Consider the following 27,089-nt stretch of genomic DNA (forward strand, 5'->3'; position numbering starts at 1 on the left):
TATTTTTCTTGTATTTTGTGTCTAAGTTGTTCTTCCGTAAGTTAAGAACACTTAGAAATATTTATCTTGCTTTTTCTATTTTATATTTTGATTTGTACTTTGTCTAAGTAGTTCTTTCCGGTAAGTCAAAGAACTCTTAGAAATATTTCTCTGAATATTTGACTTGTTATTTTAATTGTGCGTCTAAGCCATTCTTTTCCGGTAAGTCAAAAGAACACTTAGAAATATTTTCATAATCATTGTTGCATTATTATTTCCGATATTTTATTTAAGATATTTTCTTCCTTAACTCTTTCATTTTTTTATTTTATGCTAAGTTGTTTCTTCCGTAAGTCAAGAAACACTTAGCAATATTTCCACATCTTTTATGTATTTGATTTTTCGTATTTGTAAGTCGTTTCTTCCGTAAGTCAAGAAACACTTATAAGTATTTGTATTCTTATTTTTCCATATTTGATTCTCTTATTTATTTTCACTCTAAGTTGTTTCTTCCGTAAGTCAAGAAACACTTAGAAATATTTCCATACCTTGTTTCATATTTACATATTTCATTTATCTGTATTTCTGTCCTAAGTTGTTTCTTCCGTAAGACAAGAAACACTTAGGAATATTTCTGCATTTTTCTATTCTTTTATCTTGTGTATTTCACTTTTCATTCTAAGTTGTTTCTTCCGTAAGTCAGTAAACACTTAGAAACATTTTCTTTGCATTGTACTTTTATACCATTTTATTTTTCTTGTTTACTAAGTTATTCCTTCCGTAAGTCAAGGAATACTTAGACTATTTTAACTGTTCTGTTTTCTATTTTTGATCTGTTATTTTGTAACTGCTCCTTGGAACTGTTACCTATAACAGATACTTGTCACGGTAACCGATATTTTATACCAGTAGAAGTATTAAACCATTTTATCAGTGACAAGCAAAGATGGTCAACACCCGGTCTAATTCCGAGGACAGGAAGAAGTCCGCAGAGCCGGCGATGGGTCCTACAGGCCCAAACGCCCCCTCTCGGCAACACGTACTCGTTGACACAATACGAGAAGGTAAAAATCCGATCACGTGAAAAAAAACTCAGAAAATTAATTACTACCGGGTGGATTGGTACATGTACGAACGCACTACTGTTTAATAAAACTAACAGTAAATAGTCAGCCATACCGTTTGAACGACAAATGCTAAATGACCAAAGCGTCTATTTTATAAGCCCATGTTGTTATGGCTCCAGATGTTTTTATTAGCAGAGAAATTTCCGTGAATCATTCACACATAGATGAAGAAACAGAAATACGTGTAATATATATAAATGTTAGCCTAAGATACCTAGAAATCTCTCCAAAACCTTTAAACATATCCTTATTTTTCCTATTCAAACTCTCCCATTAACCCGACAGACACAAGCTGTGGGTTCTCGCCCCGTCTGTTGTTACTCTAAAGTGTGAACATTATTTTCAACTAACCAAACAGCTTTCCTTTATTTGTTATTTGTAAAAATGTCATTTATATAAACAAAAATCAAAGCACAAAACAGAATGAAAAAAAAAAGGTTAAAATTTGCACAGATAAAAAAAACAACTAGGTAGAATAACAGAAAATTATTAGTCTATAGATTGTATGAAAACTGAATTAATATTTTAATAATTTTTTTGTAAATTTCCAATACAAAGGATAGCATTGGGTAACAAAGAAGGAAAAAGGAAAACATTAGAAGATAACAATTTGTTTTAACTCTTTATTTTTTTTTTATTTATTTTGCTTCAACTTAACTCTTTATTGTTGTTCTGTAAAAAATACACAACATATTAAAAAACAAGTATTAAAAATATATATACACAAAAGTACCTTTTAAGAGCCAGACCAGCACGCTGGCCTGTCGTACGCCTAATAAAATCTTCACCCCCTTATAGGTGCCTAGGGTCACCATATCCGGGGGGATGGTGGCATTCGGGGCAGCCTCGCCCCGCAACACGATCAAAGGTAGGGTCTGAAACAAAACAAAAAAAACCGATTAAAAAACAAGATTAAAATACATATATCTAAAATTTGTAGCAATCAGATTAAAAAAAAAAAAAACACAGCGACACCTAAGCAGAGCAGACCTAGGCATAGCAGTATACGTGTCAAGTAGTTACCTATATCAACATATAAAAAAATAAAACAGTAGAAATTAACTAAAATTCAACGTTATGTAGAAGAAGAGCAGACCTATACGTTTCAAGTAATTACCTATATCAACATATAAAAATAAAACAGTAGAAATTAACAAAAATTCAAAAAAAAACATCGTTATGCAGAAGAAGAAGAAGAGCAGACCTAGGCATAGCAGTATACGTTTCAAGTAATTACCTATATCAACATATAAAAATAAAACAGTAGAAATTAACTAAAATTCAACGTTATGTAGAAGAAGAGCAGACCTATACGTTTTAAGTAATTACCTATATCAACATATAAAAATAAAACAGTAGAAATTAACAAAAATACAAAAAAAACATCTTTATGCAGAAGAAGAGCAGACCTAGGCATAGCAGTATACGTTTCAAGTAATTACCTATATCAACATATAAAAAATAATAAAACAGTAGAAATTAACTAAAATTCAACGTTATGTAGAAGAAGAGCAGACCTATACGTTTCAAGTAATTACCTATATCAACATATAAAAATAAAACAGTAGAAATTAACAAAAATTCAAAAAAAACATCGTTATGCAGAAGAAGAGCAGACCTAGGCATAGCAGTATACGTTTCAAGTAATTACCTATATCAACATATCGTCACCTGAGAATTATGTTGAACCATGTCCCAAAATGTTAAATGCGTAGAATTTGAATTAGAAGGTTTATGTACTTTTCTTTATTTCGTGTAAGGGACTACAATTGTTTACAATGTTTTGTAGGATGTTGTTACGGGTAAATAATAATGTGCTTGTATTTTCCAGGAAAAAAATATGTAATTTGACTTTTGAAAGATGGACATGGTTTAAGATGATTTCCAGTTTTTTTTACAAATTTATCTGCAATCAAAATTATTAAACCATGTCCACATGACTAATACTGATAATACAGACTTTTAACGAATGTACAGTTCATAGAATTGTTTATCCACCTGTGGCATATACTTTAACATTGAGATGATGTCGGCCTTCTTCTTCGCTTCCAGTGATGGCTGTTGGGTGATCTGCTTTACATTAACTATGTATTCAAGAGTATTATTACTGCTTCTATCGGGATGGGTCCGCTGATTTCTAGTAGTTCCATCCACTCTTACTTTGCTCAGATTGCCCGTAAAGGAAGTTTTATAGCTAACATACATACTAGAATCAACTTCAATAAATTTAACTTTTGTGTATGGGATTTTACTGTATCCTAATTTCTTTGCCAGTATCTGAAAATTTAAAAAATCTGTCGGCTTCATTTGCAATACAATAATTTTTTTTGAATGACTTGCAATCTGCACTAGGGTTCTGAGCAAAGACACTGGACTGTATAATTCTGAATAGCGCATTTTTCTCTCAAGCAAGCTATGTACAGCATCTACTTCCTGTACATTGCTGTCCCCGGGCTCTGAAAATTTTTGTTGGATCAACTGTATTTGAGGATGTTTCTTGATGAAATGCTGTAATCCAAAAGTCATGATGCTATTCCTATTTTGGGGGATACAGGAATCCGACCAAATTACCAATTTTGTTAACTCAGGGAAATCTGACACAATTTGATCCAAAATTTTTAGAAGACTACTGCAAATGTGATTTCCAGTTCTTCCGGATATCATTTCATGCCATACTCCGCAGTATGTCTTCTTATTCTTTGAACAATATCCCGTTAAGTTGTAAACACTGAATTTACGTTTATAAAAAAAATTTGATACATTTGCTTTTGGTAGTGAATACACATTCTGCAAATCAAATGATATAAATGCAGTGTTTTCTTCTACTGTTTCCCTATCCCGGTTCTTTTCCATTTTGCTTTCTTCTTTTCCTTTCACATGGTTCTGGAATTCTTCACGCCTTTTATCTGTCACATCAGTAGAATTTTTTATTTCTTCGCAGAAATCACATCTATCTTTTTTAGGTTTAAAGAACGAAATGTTGAAAGATGTATTAAAAACATTTCGATATACATTTATTTTGATCTCAGAATCGGGGTGTTTTTCCTTATAGAGGTCAAACATTTTTTGTAGCGTTAAATCTTGTTCTAAATATTCTTTACTTGTATTTGCTCGGCAGTAATGACTTTCCATTCTCGGAAACGAATTAATATGCTCTTTAATTTTGTTAATTTGATCCCCACTGGTTACTCTTTTCACATGTTTTCCATGTACGTTGCTTTTCGGTGTGCCTGTTATTTGGTACTTATTTTCAAAAAAATAGGAAATCCGCCGAGAGCTAATATGCAGGGTATTTAAAAAAAAAGTTTTGCAAACTTGTACTCTGTTATTATTTAATTCGAAAAAATATTTCAGAGTATACTTTTTGTAGGCGTCTTTTGACTGTGGCTGTGGAAAAACTCTCGGTCTGCTTCTATTTTTTTCAGTTTTTTGTACAAACTTACTGTAAAAATGTGATTTCTCTTGGTCTTCTAGTTGCCAAAAATGTTTATGTATAGATGTCTGGTCTTCAATGCTTATTTTAAGATTACATTTTAAACGACAATCACACTGTCCCTTCACTGATTTCATTTCCACAGGTTCTCCTTTGGTATTAATATAATCCAACCCAGCTTGTCTACGCCTTTTTCTTACATTTTGTTTCCATTCATTAATATCCTTTTTTCGCTTTCGAGAACGCTCTTTATTTATTCTGTTAGGCTCCGCACTATAACAAAAACACACTATTACTTATCGAATGTGTAATAATGTGTGTGACTTGTGCTAACTAAACTCGTTTCCCTCAAAAATACAAAAAACACTTACCTCTGATTGCTTTCGGCATCTGCAGTATCATCCTGTAACACATTATCTGACATCATGTCATCGTCATGAATGTGCTGATCCAAATTAAACAGAAGTTTATCAACGTCTGGCCTATAAGTTGGATCCTCTATATCGCTTAGATCACTTAACTCTTCAAGTAGACTATAAAATAAAGGTTATGTTGTATTTTTAATACTCAATCAACATCATTTCTAAAATCAAACAACACTAACAACTACTATTTAATCATTATACTTACGTCAATTGTGATGGATTCATATATTAAGAACTGTTTTTCACAATTTTTAAAACCTTTAAACACCTTTAAAATGTAGATTAAAACATTCACTAACGAACACGTTCGTTGTTTTGTTTAAATACGTTGGAATCATGCTGGAATGCGATATTCGATTATTATTATTGTATACCATGTCCTATGACACGTGTTAAAATAGCCCTTTATTATTGGCTGTGGACTTGATACAGAATAATTCTCAAAAGTAGTACACTTTGGGACTTGGTTTAATATAATTGTTCGATTTTGTCAATGAAAGAGCTTTATTGAGTACATCTGAGAGCTGGACATGGTACATTTTAATACCTAAAGTGTGTTGTGATTAAATCTCACATTTTCAAAAAAGTGGACTTGGTTCAACATAATTCTCAGGTGACGATATAAAAATAAAACAGTAGAAATTAACTAAAATTCAACGTTATGTAGAAGAAGAGCAGACCTATACGTTTCAAGTAATTACCTATATCAACGTATAAAAATAAAACAGTAGAAATTAACAAAAATTCAAAAAAAAACATCGTTATGCAGAAGAAGAGCAGACCTAGGCATAGCAGTATACGTTTCAAGTAATTACCTATATCAACATATAAAAAATAATAAAACAGTAGAAATTAACAAAAATTCAAAAAAAAACATCGTTATGCAGAAGAAGAAGAAGAGCAGACCTAGGCATAGCAGTATACGTTTCAAGTAATTACCTATATCAACATATAAAAATAAAACAGTAGAAATTAACAAAAATTCAAAAAAAACATCGTTATGCAGAAGAAGAGCAGACCTAGGCATAGCAGTATACGTTTCAAGTAATTACCTATATCAACATATAAAAATAAAACAGTAGAAATTAACTAAAATTCAACGTTATGTAGAAGAAGAGCAGACCTATACGTTTCAAGTAATTACCTATATCAACATATAAAAATAAAACAGTAGAAATTAACAAAAATTCAAAAAAAACATCGTTATGCAGAAGAAGAGCAGACCTATACGTTTCAAGTAATTAACTATATCAACATATAAAAATTTTACAAAAACTTACTCGCTGGTGCGGGGTGAGGTGCGCCCTAATTCGGTTCCTGATTGCCGGTTCTGGAAAAGATAGGTATTTAAGACACTTGACTAATAAGTTTGTAGAGTAAACTTACCCATTATTAGTTGGTTAGAAATGTCGCAGAAAATAGATCATCCCGTCTTTTTATGCATTTTCAATAATTAGTCAGAGAATACCAAAAAAAAAACATGCAGTCTTAGATATTTGACCGCGAGTATGGTTTAAATATATCATGGGATCATCACATATGATCCAGATGCATTTAAGGTCTGCGAATCATATGTTTGATGATATTAGTTTATTCAGCGGTTCTAATTGCTTGTTAGACAGGATGCAGTTGCAATAAACTATACATTTCATAGATAAAATTCTTAGATAAAAATGTGTCATGCAAATTAAGAGCAAAATTCCTGGATTCGCAAACAAAGACGGCTAATTCTATTACTACACTGAGAAAAGTATTTAAACAATTTTATATTCGATAAGTAGGTTCTGTATTTCTTTATCTGTTCAGTAATGCTATTATGTTTTAACAAATAACGTCATAAGAATACATAAGAAATATATATTATTATAAGATATAATAAGCAGCGTGTATTAAAAACATATTATTTAAGTATTTTAAACATAGTGTGTAAGATAATCATTAAACCATAAGATGTTTCACAATTGTAAGCCACTTATGTGTAAATGCGACCCCAAGTGCTCAGTCAATATTGAGGTGACATTTTTTTGCCAAATATGTAAAACATCGTTTACGAAGAATATTACAACCGATGTATTTAGACCAACGCTTCACCCCCGTTGTGGTTATCAAGCCATGCCTACAACGTATAACTTTACGTGTGGAGGAGCGGTGCATACTGTTGGTATAGCTACTCAGTTTTTCCTAGCCAGTGATACCGAAGATGATTCTGTAGGAAGTACTGACGAACTTAGTGACTGAGTACGTAGTTTATTCGAAATGAAGAATAAATGTTAGCCTAAGTTACCTAGAAATCTCGCCAAAACCTTTAAACATTTCCTTACTTTTCCTATTCAACCTCTCCCATTAACCCGACAGACACAAGCTGTGGGTTCTCGTCCCGTCTGTTGTTACGGTTGAAAATAATGTCCAAAATCTAAAGTGTGAACATTATTTTCAACTAACCAAAGTAGATGTGGGTCACTTGGCACCAGGGTCACTTGGCACCACTTGACCGCAGGGCGTGTGGTTGGTGCGAAACCGCAGGGTTGTCAGTTGCAGGGCTTGTGGTTGGTGCGAAACCGCAGGGTTGGCGGGTTGTCAGGTGCAGGGTGTGGTGATTCATGCGTCTAAAGGGGGTACCTAACAGTATGTTGTTCGTATGTTGAGGCTTTGTCACTCTGACGTCACAAGATATCGGCTAACGTCCAAACGGTGCAGCGTACAACAACGTGTGAGGTGTCGATGGAAAGAGGAGGGGGTAGCGAATAAGTTAAGACAAAAATAAAACGCAAGGACTGTGCCAAAATGGCATTACGTCATATCTTTGTTTCTATTGGCCCGATCGTGACGTACGAGGACTCGTTGGAACGGAGAGAGGGTAGTGAATACATTAACACAAAAACAAAAGCAAAAATACAATGTCAGAGGGCACTAATCTTGAAACGTCTAAACGGCTCAACGTATAACAATGTGTAAGGTATCGTTGGAAAGGGGAGGTGGTAACGAATATGTTAAGACAAAAATAAAACGCAAAGACTGTACCAAAACGGCATTACGTCATATCTCCATTGTTATTGGTCCGATCGTGGCGTACGAGGGCTCGTTGGAACGGAGAGAGGGTAGCGAATACATTAACACAAAAAACAAAAGCAAAATACAATGCCAGAGGGCACTAATCTTGAAACGTCTAAACGGCTCAACGTATAACAATGTGTAAGGTATCGATGGAAAGGGGAGGAGGTAACGAATATGTCAATATAATAAAACACAAAAACATTACCAAAACTAAGCTTGTAACGACCAAATGGCGCAGCGTTCAACAACGTGTGAGGTATCGACGGAAAGGGGAGGTGGTAACAAATATGTTATGATAAAAATCAATCTTATATTAAAGAGAATTTGATAGATCTGAAATATGTAAGCACGCATGGGATCCATAGGGTTCACTGCAATAATTCAAATGTAGTCTTAAAAGAAACGGTTGGTAAAAAGAAAAATCAAAGAAGTGGTTTTAATTATGCTAAATGAGACCAATTGTGCCGCAAATTCCTCGGCATAATGTAGTAGGATCTGAAGTCAGTAACATATAGAGGATACGTAATGATATCTTCTATTTTGTCCAGTAAAGCGCACATATCAGTGCTACTGGACATAGTTGTGGATACAGGCGTGTTAAATTTATCATTAAAAGCCACTATACGTATTTTGTCACCAGGTTTATAATTAGCCAGCTTTTTGGCATCTTGTAAAGCATCGCTCAAGGTGGTTTGCAAAGAGTCATGTACATCGTTTAACTCACCACCTTCTTTAACATTGTGAAGTTGATAAGTGGTAATGTAGGTATTAAACTTTTTAACGTGACGTGTATGCAGGGTATGCAGCCGCCAAGGACCATTCATGGTGTCTTGAAACACAAGTGTGACTGTCTGTAAATAAAACACATGCATAAATAGGTGTCTTTATATAATATCCTAAAGACGTCATGTCTTTACGTAAAATCCTAAGTGTTATTCGTTAAGAGGAAAGTTTTATGGTAGGAATGTATATAAACAACGTAAATAAGGTTCAAACATATTTATTTCATTACAACTAATACAAAAACAGGATACGGTCTTGGTAGTACCCAGAATATAGTTGTTACAGCTACAACAAAATACAATATTACATGTTTCAGTACATATTAGCAACTTCCGTAATATGCTATTTTCTAGTTCTTGAGCCAATTTTAATATCTCTAAATCATCCACCAATAAATCGTAGTCGTCAATACAATAATCATCAGACATAGCTCTGTGTTCTAAAATATGTATGAGAGTGCTAAGTACAAACAAGAATAAGAGTTAAGGTTATAATGTAAAAATAAGAATGTCGTGTGTATCGAGATGGGTTGACATGTCCAAAACGTCTTAATAGCGCATCGGTGGAAGCCACGCTACAAACAAAAAGGTCTTACCTATGAATGAAAGACTACTACAGGTGTCAAATAACTATATTAAAAACCAAAAAAATACAACTACAATTAACTTTAAAACCTAAAACTACAAACTACTAATCTACACAAAAAATTAAAATTAACTAAAAACTTGTCAAATTAATTAAATCTTCTTAAGCAGCGGCATTATTTAAGAACATTATTTTGTGACGTTCACGTTCCGCCATGCGAAAGCGCTTCTTCTGCGCCTTCGACATTTTCGGGGGTTGCTCCCGAATAATGTTCTTAAATAATGCTGCGACTTTAATGTAGGGCAAAGGTGACTCGTAGCATTCATCGTCCCAGCTCTCATCCACAGACGGTTCGGAATGGTACGAATCTCCACTACCGCCCGTCTCTTGGGGGTCATCACCTATTAAATGTAGAGACAAGTATCTACGTCTGATGTGCGGCAGTGGAGATTCGTACCATTCATCGTCCCAGCTCTCATCCACAGTGTCAAATAACTATATTAAAAACCAAAAAAATACAACTACAATTAACTTTAAAACCTAAAACTACAAACTACTAATCTACACAAAAAATTAAAATTAACTAAAAAAATTAACTAAAAACTTGTCAAATTAATTAAATCTTCTTAAGCAGCGGCAATATTTAAGAACATTATTTTGTGACGTTCACGTTCCGCCATGCGAAAGCGCTTCTTCTGCGCCTTCGTCATTTTCGGGGGTTGCTCCCGAATAATGTTCTTAAATAATGCCGCGACTTTAATGTAGGGCAAAGGTGACTCGTAGCATTCATCGTCCCAGCTCTCATCCACAGACGCACAGTGTACGATTTGACTAATCTAGGTGGACAAAACTCTGAAACTCTCTTAAGTGATTCTAAATTACATTTTATGATAAAATCATAGTTAATTGTGGTAAATAAAAGGCATGACCAAATTTTAAATAGTTTATATTGTTTTAATAGAAATTTTATATCTCTATCATGTCTAGAAAATTGTTTTAGTGGAAGTTTTCGCAACAACGATATATATGGATCAGATGATATTAATAAATATTTAATTAAGTCATAATTGCTTCGCTGTCTTGAAATTTTCATTGTATGTCCCAGTCTGACTCTTCTTATTTCTTTATTTTTAGCCTCGGATGCTTCTTCAGACATTTGCCCTACCGGTATTAGTGAATTTTTGATTATGTCTGCTCCATGTACCAATATTTTGTGAACAGTCACAGGCATGTTATACCATGGGTACAAACTTAAATATAGTTTCCTAGTCTTTATACAGTAGTTCTGAAATTTAACAGAGTCAATCTCATAACCAGACGCAACAGCTGCAAGAATCGTCCCAAAATTGTGAATGAGCCCTTCATTAAGGTTGATGATGCGTGCTGTGGTCGTATAATTATAAAAAAATGCTCTTGCGGTATTCCCATCGTTACTGGTACCAAATCCTGGTTTTACTTTGTCGATAATGAGACCCACTTCTTTAAATTTTTTCTTGATTTCGTCTTTCCTTGTTTTAAACATTTCTTTTTTATTGTCTCCTCTTACTTGCCACTCACAAAAATCTTGACGATAACTAATATTTAAAAGGCATTCCATCGTACGAATGTAAGCATGTAAGCTAGATATTCCAAACTGGTACATATTATCGTCTGGCTCTTTCGTTATTAATGCTGTATTCATTTCTTTAGATGTTGCCTTACAGATAAAACACCTTTGAGTTGATCTATTATCACTTAACACATTACACACTTTACCATCAATCATTGTCAGAATCATTTGATGCGTGACCGAGATGGTAACGCCTCGGACTTCTATAAGAGTTGGAACTAACTCTTGAATTTGACTTTCAATCGCTCTACATTCATCTTTTATCAGTGCTTCGCTTTCTTTCTTATAAATAAATTTGAGTACTCTACAGAATCTTGGTGATGATGGCCGAGGATTTTGCCATATGGTCTCTTGTAGATTGTTTACGAGTTTTATTGGAACTAATGAGATTATAAACATATATTCATCTGTGCTCTCTGGATCCTCAAACGGTTGCTTATATAAACTATGTCCTGATGAACCATCACACCCCCACTTATATATTAAAGAATAATTTTGCATGTTGGTGTCTAACCTTTCTCCTAGAATGTTCTTACATATTCTCTGTGCGGTATGATTAAGTAGAGCATCCAGTCTTACTTCCGCCGATATATCAGTCACTGTAATATTTTCAACTCGAGGATAACACTGCTCTTTTACCTTTGCTACGTAATCATAACATGGATACGCATTAAAACCTCTTTCTTTTGCCTCTTGTTGTACATTCTTATAAGATTGGACAGTAAAATTGTTTGCTATAAAAAAGGCCAAAGCTTCTTCAGGTGTATAGGGTCTTTGTTTCATTTGGACATCTAAATTTTTTCTTGCTTTCTTATATGTGGAAGCACGTTTTGGTGAGGCTGACGATACTTCTTCCATCAACATAGCAGCATTACGTTTGCCACTCGCTCGGACACTTAATTGTGCAGCAAACGATAATTGGTCTTTACTGTAGTCGCTAAGTAAATGTTGAATTTTCCTCTTTTGTCTTTTTGGAGCTATCCATAAAAGTTTTTTGAGGTCTACCACCACTAGTACTTGGTTTTGGAGATTGATTTGCTAATATCAGCATATCGAAAGTTAAATCATTATTTAACCATTGTTCGTATTCACTTAAAAACAAGTCCAGTCGTCTTTGCTTCTGAACCCATTTGACTCGAATTTTTTCGCATTCATTTTTTAAGAACACCTTTAACTGCTTCTCTTGTTCTTGATCAATATCCAGATCATCAAAACTCATCTTCACAAAGTTGATTACTGCATTTAATCGACCATTAGCCGGTATAGAACGTCAAAATTCAAATAATAATTTCCGCTTCATTTGGGCACCTGTAAACACAAACATAAAATATGTTAAAAAACGCAAGAAATATTAATTATACAATGTATTATGAAAGTGTACATAGGCGCCCATACCTATGAGCAGGGGAGACCATGGACCCCTTCTAGCTTTTCGGATGCTTTAAACTATATGGTTATCCAAAGTTTACAAAATATAATGTGAAACATCTTTACGTGTAGCCCCCTCTTAAATTTTTAATATGGGCGCCCGTGAACGTGTACGAAATAGAAAGTAGTTTAAGACAATAAGTACATACAGCTTTACTACACTTGACAACATAGCATATCTAAATGAAAGATACGTATGGCAAATGAATAAATAATTTTGATGACCTATTTTGTATTGAGTATTAAGACAAGTATAGTATTTAAAAATACATATCTGTTTATATTTTATTTACTAAATATGTTAAAAATCGCAAAAAATCGCAAAAAACAGTAATTATATTATGAAAGTGTACTAAATAGAGAGTACTTTAAGATCATACCTGCAGCTTTACTACACTTGACAACATAATATATATCTAAATGAATGTTACGTATGACAAATGAATAAAAAAAATTGATGACCTATTTTGTATTGGGTATTATATATTTTCAAATGCATATTTGTTTATATCTGGTTCATTAAGTAAATGCATAATTACCTGTAGATGTCGAATCCATCATAAAAAAGCACTTAAAATTGCACTGAAAACCAAGACACGTGTACACAAGTTAGCGTTAACGGTCATACTGAGCGGCCGATCGTCTACCTGAAAAAGGTGCAGGTAGTTTCGGCCATTGTTTCTAAAAGATCTGCAATCTGCTGGGGTCTTTGTTTTGTATCATCAGTTAAAGTATGTATTTAAAAGTGAAATGGAAGTGATTAAACGTAGTTTTAACAATAAAATTTAAATACCTTTTGTCCACTTAGATTAGTCAAATCGTACACTGTGAGACGGTTCGGAATGGTACGAATCTCCACTACCGCCCGTCTCTTGGGGGTCATCACCTATTAAATGTAGAGACAAGTATCTACGTCTGATGTGCGGCAGTGGAGATTCGTACCATTCATCGTCCCAGCTCTCATCCACAGACGGTTCGGGATGGCACGAATCACCACTACCGCCTAAGACCCCCGTCTGTTGGGGGTCATCACCTATTAAATGTAGAGACAAGTATCTACGTCTGATGTGCGGTAGTGGTGATTCGCACCATTCATCGTCCCAGCACTCATCCACAACAGCAGTGTACCACAAAGCCATTATCTACAATAACAAAAGAGATAACTAGGTATGATGAGTATACATACAAAAAACTAGGTGATAAAATTAGAATGTTATTAGAACCCCCAGGGTAGCGTGTCTATTATTCTGTTATTTTCTGGTAATGGTCTACGTTTGTTATAGTCCATGCGGAATGTCTTAGAGACTCTCTCAGTAGTAACTATATTTTTAGTATGCACGTCTCTACATATTTGATCATAATATAAAACAGTATTGTCTAATTTTTCAGTAATTATATCAACCAGAACGTCGCGATTTAGATATAAAGAATTTTCATAGTTTAGTGTAAACCCTTTAATTTTAGTTACTTCGCGGCCTAGCTTTGTCTTAAAAGTGTAAGACTTAGGGCCAGTGGAAAAAAATTCAATGATATAGTCATCGACCGGTAATTCGTCTGACCAATCACCCAACAGTTCACCCGTTTCGACCGTGTTAAGACCATCATCAATGTACACTACAGAATCTGTATCGCAATAGACAACTGCTTCGTCCAGTTTTTCGAGCATGTTGTACAACCTTAAGCGAGCATTGGCTGTTGTAAACGCTGCAATAAAAACATTTGTATCCTTAGATTTTTCCACAAACTGTTCTTTCACGCAAAATGTTACCTGAGCCATGTCGTTATCAAAGAATAAACAGTTAGTAATATCTAGTGTGTCATCCAATAGTATCTCATACCATCGTTTGCAGTTAGTGATATATTCGGTCTGGGACAAATTCACTCGTTGGCCGAATTTACCCCATAGACTGTTTAGACAGAGTTTAGCAACCTCTCTTCTACCTGGGTTAACAGAGATTTTAGACAGATCTAAATCTATACCCATTTGCGTTTTCACAGTCAGAGCATATTCGTCGTTTGATGTACAAGTATGTGGACTACTTTCTAATTTTATTTTCATAAAGTCCTTTACGTATCCTTTAAACAACTCCCTAGTTGTTTGCTCAAAGTGCCACACCTCGCTAATACTGGTGATTTGATAGCCTTTTTCCAAAGCTTTCTTCATCTCCAACGTTGTCCATGTTCCTGAAAACATTGAAATCGAAAACAGTGATAGCCATGAAACGGCTGCAGAGCTGTATATATCTGTTTTTTCAACAACTGCTATTTGATTGCGGGGTAAATATTTCGACCGGTAAATGGCTAAACATGTACTGGCTATCGTAACGTACTGAAAACAATCAATATTGGCAATGGTTAAAAATTATTTCGAAGTTCTCAACAACCACGTCGCAAAATATCGACATCAGAGTCACAATAAGCATGAAGTTCTTTTTGAAAATCAAATACATATGCCTCTTGCACGCGCTCAGCATGCCATTTTAAAAAGGTTTCTCTTTGTGAGGGTTTCATTGTATTTGGACTGTAATAAGATGTGTCAGGGAGTGGTCCAATGTATGAATGGTTTTCTAGTTTGTTAAAATAATGAGGAAAATAACCTTTTTTCAACTCGGTCAAACCAAAAGTTGTAGGGAAACCTGCTAATGGTCCACAGACAAAATTAGAGCTATCTATAATTTTTAAAGCAAGGTGCGGTATTGTTAACAGCATCAGCTTGGAACCACTGTAAATAGTATAGGGTTTTATTGTGTTATTTACGCAGTACCTCAAAATAAAATAGGAGTCGTAACCTTTAGCGTTGTGCCCAATCGCTGTGTATGCACGGTGCTTCTCAGAAATGAACCATTGGCAAAACTCGTTGTTATCTTTAAAAACAAATTTATTTCCATCAAAATCGTGTGCTATTATTAAAATAGGTACATGTACTCCATCAACAAGCATTGTTTAGTCAAAAAATAGGTATTTTTCTGTGTAAGTACATTTACGTACAAAGACATCTGTAAGGCCGTTACAGGCACACGGTACGGTGCAGATGGTAGGGTGTTTGTAATTTGCTTTGCACCCTGTGTTTAATTGATCAGAATGTTTGTTGCACGTGCATGGCACAGAGCAAATACCCCCTTTGGCGAGCTTTCTCTGCATGTAACACGTATGTGTGGAGGTTTCCACCCACAGGGCACAGTTCGTACATACGCTAAACCCACAGTGATGTTTTTTATTCCTCTGTATCACTTTGTTACAGCCTGTACATTTATGCACAAGTGCACACACATCCTGATGATTCTGCAAGCACTCCTCATTAAAACAGTATCTATTACAGTTGTTACAATAAATTTTGTGTTGTTCTTTATGCACGGGCTGATTACACATATCGCATATTACAGACTTTTTACAACGATGTTTATGTTTGTTTTGGTAACATGTGTCGCATTTATGACAATAATACACACACCCATAAAAACCAGCCATATTATTAATGACATCATAATGGTCTTTTAGTTTATACAGGCATAATAGTGTGGGTTTGGGCGGTCCTGCATAAATAACCGAATTGAAGTTCTCTACACAAACAATTTTAATTTGTACATCAAGCAGTTGTTCAGCTCGCTGAATATCCTTCAGAGAACAACCAACAGTTGCATCTATGTCCAAAATTTCACATAGTTTACGAGCTAGCACTCCTTGAAGTTGACGACCTTGGCGTATGTTTGCTATTTGTCTAGATGTTAAAGAGTGGTTTAGGATGTTTGTTGTATGGTATGTTAGAGCAACGACTATGGCTCTTAAGGCGCACAAATTATCACTGTTACGAATTACAGTTATACTTCGCTTGGTGTGGCGGTTTCTCGCTAAATTTAAGGTAGTGGTACGACCACAGCCTCTAGGTAATTTCAGCACTTGTATGTCAAACGTTGTTTCGTGAATATCGACCGACTCGTCAGATGTCAAGACGTTTTCAATTAGATCTAATAAACAGGCAAATGTAGTAGAAGTATGCGCGGCTGTTGAAAGGGGCCGATTAAAGCGCGGGTTACTAGCAATAATTCTAATTTTATCACCTATTACATAGTTTGATTTTATTTTTACATCTTCTAAACAACTATTTAATGTAGTGAGCAAGTCCTCTGTAGCATTGTTTGTGCGTGGTGTGGTGCAAGAGTATGTATGTAAATACGCGTCAAACTTTCGTACATATCGGCGATTCAAAAGTATTACAGTACAAGCCATGTTACTAGAACAAAAACAAAAGATTCTTTTACCTATTTAGGTGCCTGTTTTTTGTAACAATATAAATACTACAAAGGACTAATAAACCGCAGAAAAAATACAGACAATACGATTGTATAACATTCAATATAAAGTCATGTAGTGAAAGCTACGGGGGAGGGTTCGACATAAGCAACAAGTCGCAACAGTCTAAGCACGTTTCTGCATAGTCACATGACAACGACACTGTATATCTATGTAAGATCTTCGTAAAACCATGTTAAGACTTTATGGTAGTAATCATGTAGGTCATTCTGCGAAGATCTTACATGATACACAGGTTAGCCTATACTAACAACCAATCATTACATAACAATGAGTCAACATTAGATATATTATATATAAAGTCTTGGTGTGCATTCTACGGGTGTTCTACATAACATTAGATATATTATATATAAAGTCTTGGTGTGCATCTACGGGTGTTCTACATAGACAACAGATGTTGTTAAGTAAACGAGAACAGTCTAGACAAGACGTGGCATGTCCACAAGGTAGTGCGACTGTGTTAATTTCCCTACTTAAACAAATTTTACATATAATACGTTGATTCGTCTCTCTGTTTACCTCAGTGTCTTGTGTTTCCACATTTGCGTTTACCTCAGTGTCTTCCACATTTTTGAAGATATCAATGATAATACAAAGATCCGTAGTTATAGTTCGTTTAAATGGGCCTGTATGTATAAAATTGCATGCAGCTGCTCTGATTTCACTATAATTACGTAGAGGAGTACGCGAACCAGTACTGTTGTTGTGAAATGTTGCTAATCGAACACTCGTCAAAGTAATGTCTTTATTCGTTATATAATAAGTTTTACCATTTTCATAAAAAAAACCAGCTTCTGCGTGTTTTTTAGCAGAAATATTCCTATTTGTAAAAGTTTTTAGACGTTCTTCGACAGTCCACAGTTTTTGAGCTTGTTTATATGCAGTCAGAAAACAACAATCGTCTTTATGTTTATCTAACGGTATGTCATCTGCAATCCATTTATTATAAACAACACCGCAAAAAGCACATAAGACTTTATCATTTACACCTGTATAATAGAAACCAGCAACAGCTAGTACTATCGGTTTGATGGGGTGGCTGGGCATCCATTCGTCAAAAGAGCTCAAGCGCTTGATGAGAACAGGGTACAGTAGATGTGCGGTTATCATTTTTTCTACAATAAAAAATCAACTATTTCAGCCATCAGTCGTGAAGTATGTAAGAGCAACTTTATTGTCTAGTTAGCACATTTTAGATGAAAAGATTTAAATAAAAAATAAGAAAAACGACACATCGTATTAATGTATGGTTGCTAGGCTTTTATGTTTTTTTTTGTAGAAGATACTGTGCTAACATGTTTGCGGCGTGCGTCTCTAACGGCCATTTTATAGAAGGTTTTATTACTAGACGGTACACCTGTACGACACTTATGACACCGAAAAGATACAAAACTTGTTGATAGAGGTTGACTAACACACGGTTGGTATGTTTGACACACGCTACACCTGATCAGACTAGTGAAAATATTTTCATGATTTCGCCTAGACATCTAAAAAAGTAGATCTATATTAATGTTTATATCAATGCTTTGAATGTCAATAGTCAAGATTATGTCAGACAAAAAAGGAGTGGAAACTCCTTTGTATGATTGCTTAGAAAAACATACCTATGAATACCCTTATTGTTTACAATTATTTGTTTTAACACGTTTACTTCGAGCATCTCTGACAGTCATTTTATAGAAACCGTTACGATTGGTATCTTCACCTGTACGACAAGCATGACAACGAAACGCTGCTACATTGATCGAACCTGGTTGACTTATACAGGGTTGATACGTCTTACATGTGCTACACAAAAGCATACATGCATACTTTTGTACCATCACAACATGACGGTTCATCTAAAAAATATCTACATTTTATACGTGTTTTTATCAATATGAGGCTTAAAAGTATAAACGGTCTAGACTTGCTGTTTAGTCGTTAAAGCATTATTTTTTCAAAAAATTACAAAAAAACAAACGACTACGCATTGTAGGAAAACAACCGTCTACAAAATTGTAAGGGTACACATATTTTACATGATAAAAAACTCTGTGGCACATTAGTAATTATAGAGGCTTGTCACTTAGTAGTTATAGAGGCTTAAAAATTCGCTACGCACGCTACAAGATGCCTACAAGGCATAAACACTATTTGAAGTTCTGCGTTCAAACAGTTCAAAAACAAACTAATGCTCTGTAAAAATATATAGCAAATCACAAATAACCTTTTTTTATTTTCAACATTCTCTTGTGTGTCTTTGAAATTAAATGGTTAACAAACCAAGATCTTGAGAACTCTTTGTGATTTTTGCTAACACCAGATTTTAACACAGTCGACAAGATGCAGGACGAGGCTGAAAGATGTCATCAATGACACACTAACAGAGTGTAAGAGAGGGTTGCAGAGACGTACAGAGGGTAGCAGAGGCGTACAGAGGGTAGCAGAGACGTACAGAGGGTATCAGAGACGTACAGAGGGTCGCAGAGAAAGGAGCTGTGGGTATCTGAGACATGCTGTAACGAGGTGTGACATGATAAGAGGGATAGACTAAGAGATAGATAGATATATATATATATATATATATATATATATATATATATAGAGAGAGAGAGAGAGAGAGAGAGAGAGAGAGAGAGAGAAGATATAGAGAGAGTTTGATGTGTGCTAACGCATAGGTTGTTTTTTAGCAGACGTTGTTGTACGTTTATTACCCCGGTTTGTAAATTTTTTAAAATGATTTAATCCATCCATGCCCATTCGGCAAAAATGACACCGAAAATGAACGAGGTTGTGTGTATAGGGTTGACCCATACATGCTTTATATTCACCACAATTTATACATAGTAACAATTTCATGTAGTGGTACACCTTCACCATTCCATATACCATCTGAAACAACAACGCCTTTGTAATTTTACGCAAATTCAACAGTATCACATAAAAATTCTTAGACGATCGGTTATCACGCATCGACACATAGCGCATTTATCCACAATGTAACCACAGTCTGTGCATGTGACAAGATGCCTACAAGGCATAAATACTATTTGAAGTTCAGCGTTTAAACAGATTCTGCAACACTTATCAGTGTTAGCACGAACCTCTGCGCTCATTAATAATATACACATATCTGTGTGCACTATGTACTTAAAACCCGAATAAAAAAAGCCTTCCTTTGCTAAATCTTGTGATTCAAAAGTCTTTAATCTTACTTCGTACGAAGATACATCTGTCATGGCTACAAATCGCAAAGCTGACCCATTAAAGAAATAACCAGCCTTCGCGTGCTGACATGCATCGTCGCCGAACCATTTAGCAAAGGTGTTTAACCGTTCCTCGTAGGAAACTAATTTTTTTATTTTCCTAAAAAGCTTTCTAAAACAACAAGTTGCTTTATGTTTTTTCATCGGGATGTCTGTAGCCAACCACTTATTTACTGATGTGTCACAGAATTTACATCGTACTTTATCATTATGACCGGTGTAACTAAAGCCTGCTATGCTCAAATGTATAGGTTTTATTGGGTGGGAGATGGGCCAGTTTTTATAAGAAGTCAGTCGTTTAGATAGTGAACGATATTCCAACAGCTTAGCTGACATGACTAAAAAAAAATGACACAATTTTACAAAACGCCTAAAAATAGTCTATTGATTAAAATGACGAGGATGATGGCTGATTCAGCCTTTACTACACAATCTATTTATACCGAAATATTTGCAAACTCCTTGTTGGCGAACCATTACATTCGTGGCCTCCTTGTGTGATAAAGACGAAACAGCTAGGTGATCAGCAGAAAGACAAGAGACACAGCTGGCCAGTGAAACAACCGGATAGAGATACCATCAGAGACGTTGTCATGGTCAATTTGTAGTCAGCGCTATCATCGTACAGTCATCCAGTACACAGCATCAAGTCTGCCCCATCAACACATACGGCCTATAGTCTGCATAGTCCTGTGAGAGACAAGTCAGCCTGTACTCACCAGCCTGTCATTGTAGTCATCGACCTGTGAGGACCAAGTCATCCTGTACTCAGCATTCAGTCAGTGTCCTGTCAGGGTCCTGTCAGTGTACTCATCGTCCTGTGAGGACCAAGTAACCCTGTAGTCAGCGTCTAGTCAGCGTTGAGTCAGCGTTGAGTCAGCTGGTAGTCAGCATCGACTCAGCGTCCAGTCAGCTGTTATAAATAGTGCTCTTAACTAGAGAATCAGCATTCCGTCGTATGATGTCGAACAGAGAACAACGTATTACGCAGCTTGCTAAAATTATTGGACAAAAGTACCAAGCTCTAAAAAGGATGCAGAGTGACCAGCAAGAACAGCTCGAAACAATTTTAACACCTGAACCTCTTACAGAAATCAACAATTATCTGAACACTACACATCAATCGGAGAAGCATGAAGACGAACATCAAAACAATACGCCTCAGTCGGTCAGCGATCACCTTCAAAAATATTGGCAACATTCGGCGGATATCGATAGAGCTTACGGGCCGCAGTATATTTGGGAGACTGATAAATGGGCATTGAACAATATGGAAATAAAATTTACTCCTAAACATATAATTCTTAACGATAACCAGTACAAAGCTACTCTTGGTTTATATAATTTGCTATTCTACAAGAAACCGCAAGACTTTACACCAAACGATTGCATTGACTATAAAAAAATATTAGAAGTCACAGGTATTCATCGAGATTCCCGAGGATATTTGAAACATCAATCATTCCCTGATAAATTCAATAAAATCATCAAACCCCTGTATGTTGAAGAAGAACGAAGAAGAAAGACATCTTCAAAACATTTGCCGGGACGGATGAGTTCAAATGGTGAAGCAAAAAGAAAACACACACCGGTGGAGCCGCTAAAGACCAAACATGAAGCTTCAAATGAAAACGTCAATGCGAAAAGAAAAAAACATTTGGAAAGCAGCACACCTGTTGACAAGTCAAAAACTAATCAGAGCCCAGAAAGTGGACAGCTATACGAGGAATTGAGTAAAATATGGCACCTCTATAATGAAAACAATGACCCGAATTTCCTAGTAGAGGGACTTAAAACTATTTCAAAAGCCAATGCCTTAAATGGACAAGAAGCAGAATTATTAGTAGACGAATTGCGCCATCTAGATATTATTGAATAAAACAACCGTTGGAAGATTGATTTGCACTTACATTTTGTATATGATTTTAAAATATATTATATGAAAATTGGTATTTTATTAGCAATTCCTCCTCCGCAATTATTGTTTTTTCTAAAAGCCCGGTAAATACTAACGTCGTTTACGTGTTGCACAGGTAGACCATTTTAAACATCCAATAATTAAAATGTATTGTGTGATACTATTTTTAAAACACAGCTGTTTATCACGGGGTCGGTCGTTCACCTTATCTACAAAAGCTGTTGTGTTTATAAACACGAAAAATCGTACTGATTATCTTACTGGCATAAACACTACTAACCTTGCAAATATCTTAGACATCCGATTTTATGAAAAACAATAAAAACCATAATTGTACTGTACATACATAGAGTGTAGGACAAAATTGAAAATACAGGACACACGCACATGCTATTTTGTTTTACATTTATGATTTAGACTACCGACAACCGTTTTGTATGCTCGGCCACAAACCCTACATTTTAAATGCTGCTTCACGTGCTTCTTTGAAGAAGGTCTGTTGCAATATTTACACATAAATACACGAATTGTTTTCTTAAGAATTAATAAAGAGTCCATCTGAAAAAATAACCCTGAATAAAAAAAGACCAAGCCTATTTTCTATAAATGACGAAAATTGTTGGATAGCATAAGACAATATTCTAGAACAGTTCCGATGAATATGTATTCAGAGACAAGTTTTCCAGAAGACACAAATATTTAAATGTATACGGATAGCAAGCAGAAAAAACTACAAAAAGACCACTCCCTAGAAATCAAGAAGGCAAGGCATTTCAAAATTACAAATAACAAAGAACTGTAATGTAGTGATACACAAAAAAGGAACAGCACAAACTCTTGTCTATACAAATACATGCGTCTATCAAATACGAACAACTGCATAAACACACAAATTTAACGATTAGACAGCCATAGAAACAAAAAATGTAGCAGAAAAAACTTTTGTCTATACAAATACTAATTATGTGCCTATCAGATACAAACGACAAACGCAAGAACACTAGAAAATTCAAAAACGCAGAAGAACAGACGCAGCCATTTCGTACATACAAATGACTATGTGCCTATCAGATACAAACGACAAAAGCAAGAACACTGGAAAATTCAAAAATGCAGAAGAACAGACGCCGCCATTTCGTACATAAAAATGACTATGTGCCTATCAGATACAAACGACAAAAGCAAGAACACTAGAAAATTCAAAAATGCAGAAGAACAGACACTGCCATTTCGTACATAAAAATGACTATGTACCTATCAGATACAACCGGCAAAAGCAAGAACACTACAAAATTCAAAAATGCAGAAGAACAGACGCTGCCATTTCCTACATAAAAATGACTGAATATCAAAGGTACAGACGTAAAATGCAGAAGAAAAACTAATTGTCTACGAACACGCCTAGCCAAAACAGCAATATTTTAGCAACCATTTCGTAAATAAAAATGACTGAATATCAAAGGTACAGAAGTAAAATGCAGAAGAAAAACTACTTGTCTACGAACACGCCTAGCCAAAACAGCACTATTTTAAAACACTGCCTGTAAAAATTATATGCCAGCTCTCGATCATAAAAATGCCAAAAATAAAAACGTAAAAGAAAGTAGAAACACACAAAAAACAAACATATTGTCTACGAAAAATTAGAGAGCATTTGAAATGTGACATAATTGACAAAATCGTGGAACAAACCTCTCAAAATCGTAGAAAAAGCAAGTACTACAATGTTATGTATTTGCTGTTTTTTTTGTATGTTGTAAAAATATGGATACAAACTCTAGAAACAGAACTGGTGAAAAACTTTTGTCTATACAAATAGTAATTATGTACCTATCAAATACAAACTATAGAAAAAAAACAGCAAAAACACGCAAATTTAACGATTAGATAGCCATAGAAACAAAAAATGTAGCAGAAAAAACTTTTGTCTATACAAATACTAATTATGTGCCTATCAGATGCAAACTATAGAAAAAAACAGCAAAAACACGCAAATTTAACGATTAGATAGCCATAGAAACAAAAAATGTAGCAGAAAAACTTTTGTCTATACAAATACTAATTATGTGCCTATCAGATACAAACGACAAAAGCAAGAACACTAGAAAATTCAAAAATGCAGACGAACAGACGCAGCCATTTCGTACATAAAATGACTGAATATCAAGGGTAAGGTATAGAAGTAAAAATGCAGACGAAAACAACATATTGTCTACAAAATATTATTAGCCGGCTCGATCATAAAACTGTCTGAATATAAAAAACATAAAGAAGGTAGAAACACACAAAAGAAATTGTAACAGAAAACATATTGTCTACGAAAAATTGGAGAACATTTGAAATGTGACATACCATAAAACGAAAAAATCGTAGAAAAAACAAGTACCAAAATGTTATGTATTTGCTGTTTTTGTATGTCGTAACGACATGGAGACAAACTCTAGAACAAATCAAAATTGGAATAAGCAATACAGATTAGTCACATACTAGCTTGGATACATGAGCAGCTAGAGCCTGTAGAGCTATATTACTAATCTGTATATTCGTAGCTGCTTGTATACGAACCCGCACAAAGGAAAAAGGACCAGCGCACAACAAGGTAATAGACACGAACGGAGCCCTAACACTATAGAATATATAAAAAATATATCTCTGCTTTATAGACATGAAAAACCCGATTTAAAAATCACACAACCATGTACTATTCATGAGGGCAAGAAAATACAAACAAAATAAAATATTAATGCTTACCTTAATCTTTGATTGCTGGATCGGCCAAAAATTGACGAACTGTCTCTGACGATGGTCTAGGCGTTGAATGTACTTGGGCGGGGTTTAATTAGTCACTAACTGACTCGCTGTTTGACTCTACTGTAACCAAAAGCAAAAAGATCTATAAGTAAGAGCGCACACAGACACGTACAAGGAAAATTTAGAACCTTGTTTGTAAATAGTAACACATCACCCTCAAGCAGACAACAAAATACAAAAAACTATTAATGCTTACCTTAGTCTTTGATTGCTGGATCGGCCAAAAAATTGACGAAATGTCCCTGACAATGGTCTAGGCGTTGAATGTACTTGGGCCGGGTTTAATTAGTCGCTAACTGACTCGCTGTTTGACTCTACTGTAACCAAAAGCAAAAAGATCTATAAGTAAGAGCGCACACAGACACGTACAAGGAAAATTTAGAACCTTGTTTGTAAATAGTAACACATCACCCTCAAGCAGACAACAAAATACAAAAAACTATTAATGCTTACCTTATATTCACAGGGTTCTTGATGAACTTCGGGGTGTGTCGTATTAACTAGCACAGAAACTAGACGTTGCAGCAGAACAAATTCGCAAACTGATTGAAAAACTTAATACTCGATCTTTTATAGAGACTTTTTTGTGGTATGCCATCGTTGATGTGGAAAATTCTTTTTTAACAAAATCTACCAATATGACCATAAACCTTTTCCGTTTTTTCATTAATCGGTTTATTCTACGGTCGATAACGACCAAATTTGCCTTCCGTTTTTTTCAAATAACTTCCTATGCATCACACCTGGATTTTACCATTTAACCATACCGAGATATTAGATAGATAATTTTAATATTAGAACATTTTATCTATTATGAGTAATGACTAAAACCAACATTTTTCGTTAAATTAATTATTTTTTTACTTTCGAGAGATTTTTACAAAATTTTTTGTTTTCTAAATTAATGAACGACTCTCGCATTACCTTAGTATTTATGACTGTTTTTTAGCCAAGTTACAGATTTTTACACAAAAAATTTCCACATTGGGAACTTGAGAACTTGAATTGGTGACACAATTCGTAGTCTTTTTACATTTTTGTTTTTTTTTTTTAAATTGAATTAATAAACGACTCTCGCGCTTCCTTTGTATTTATGATTGTTTTTAGCCAAGTTACAGATTTTTACAAAAACTTTTTTCACATTGGGAACTTAGAAAAAATTTGAAGTTTTTTACATTTTTTGTTTTTTAAATTGAATTAATACACCTTATCTCAACATACGAACAACATACTGTTAGGTACCCCCTTTAGACGCATGAATCACCACACCCTGCAACTGACAACCCGTCAACCCTGCGGTTTCGCACCAACCACAAGCCCTGCAACTGACAACCCGCCAACCCTGCGGTTTCGCACCAACCACACGCCCCGACCCTGCGGTTTCGCACCAACCACACGCCCTGCGGTTTCGCACCAACCACACGCCCTGCGGTCAAGTGGTGCCAAGTGACCCTGGTGCCAAGTGACCCACATCTACTAACCAAACAGCTTTCCTTTATTTGTTATTTGTAAAAATGTCATTTATATAAACAAAAATCAAAGCACAATTATTCGTATATGGCTATGTAGTCAAACTATTATTCGTATATGGCTATGTAGTCAATAAAAAAAAAGATCAAAATATGCTTTGATCAAATACATTATCAAAACATTGATAAAATAAAAATAAAACAAAATACGAGGGTAAAGTGGAAAATTTCGGTAAAAATATATAACAACAAAAAAAAACGGTAATGAACTTAGCTATGAATTTAAAAACTTTAAACACCGAAAATAAAACACTGGAAAAATTAACATAATTTATTAATAATATACATGTATATTATACATATCGTATTTCACCTTTACAAAGATAACCTATTCTACTTGGAGAGTAGCTTTTCTGTGGATCGTTGTTTATCGCTATCCGATTACCAATAGTATTTTGCTGGCTGTTATTATTATTATCTAAAACTCCCTTTTTGCCATCTGTTTTCATATGAATCTTCTTCTTCTTCTTCATGTTCTTAGTCATTTTAAACAGTGGTCTAATAATGTCACGATATTTTTCGGGTGAAGCTTGGTGTCTTAGTTTTCCCAACGTATCTCTGTGTACATCAGTTATTTGCAGTATTCGTTTGTACATTTGATGATCTAGAGGCGTAAAGTTTTTAGGATACTTGTAAAATAATAAATTCTGAAGACCGTCTGTTGCTGGAAACTTTTCTTCATCTACTAATATATTATCCTCTTCAAATATTAAAGTTGTCTCTCCCAGCTTCCATGTTCTATCGCCAACATACTCGGGGCCAAACACATAGTCATATTCTTCAACCATAGTCACGTCTTACTCCACCAGCTGTCAATCACTAAATGATTTTGAAAAAGTGATG

The 27,089-nt window shown here is 34.8% G+C and overlaps 3 protein-coding genes across 12 annotated transcripts in view; all 3 read right to left on the reverse strand.

Moving 5' to 3' along the window:
* Positions 1 to 27,089, reverse strand: part of LOC140450093 (uncharacterized) — a 141,509-nt gene that overhangs the window by 69,075 nt on the left and 45,345 nt on the right. For 2 of the 10 annotated variants that reach the window (XM_072543528.1, XM_072543522.1), the window contains exon 2: positions 5,884 to 6,188. Coding sequence is in view for 1 of the 10 variants with exons in the window: in XM_072543529.1 (XP_072399630.1) it covers positions 3,069 to 4,812; positions 4,911 to 5,072; positions 5,170 to 5,189 (1,926 nt within the window). In the remaining 9 variants the exon portion in view is untranslated. The other 8 variants (XM_072543529.1, XM_072543527.1, XM_072543526.1 and 5 more) reach the window with 8 other exon arrangements.
* LOC140450793 (baculoviral IAP repeat-containing protein 8-like) lies at positions 17,062 to 17,847 on the reverse strand. The gene has a single exon (XM_072544466.1). It carries the CDS (start codon positions 17,845 to 17,847, stop codon positions 17,062 to 17,064), a length of 786 nt encoding a protein of 261 aa, XP_072400567.1.
* Positions 19,659 to 20,324, reverse strand: LOC140450795 (putative inhibitor of apoptosis). The gene has a single exon (XM_072544467.1). It carries the CDS (start codon positions 20,322 to 20,324, stop codon positions 19,659 to 19,661), a length of 666 nt encoding a protein of 221 aa, XP_072400568.1.

The sequence above is a fragment of the Diabrotica undecimpunctata genome, chromosome 9 (genome assembly GCF_040954645.1).
Source record: "Diabrotica undecimpunctata isolate CICGRU chromosome 9, icDiaUnde3, whole genome shotgun sequence".
NCBI lineage: Eukaryota > Metazoa > Arthropoda > Insecta > Coleoptera > Chrysomelidae > Diabrotica > Diabrotica undecimpunctata.

Bases quoted from the DNA above. Each gene is read 5' to 3' on its own strand.
- LOC140450793 (XM_072544466.1), bottom strand. From the start codon at position 17,847: ATGATAACCGCACATCTACTGTACCCTGTTCTCATCAAGCGCTTGAGC.
- LOC140450795 (XM_072544467.1), bottom strand. From the start codon at position 20,324: ATGTCAGCTAAGCTGTTGGAATATCGTTCACTATCTAAACGACTGACT.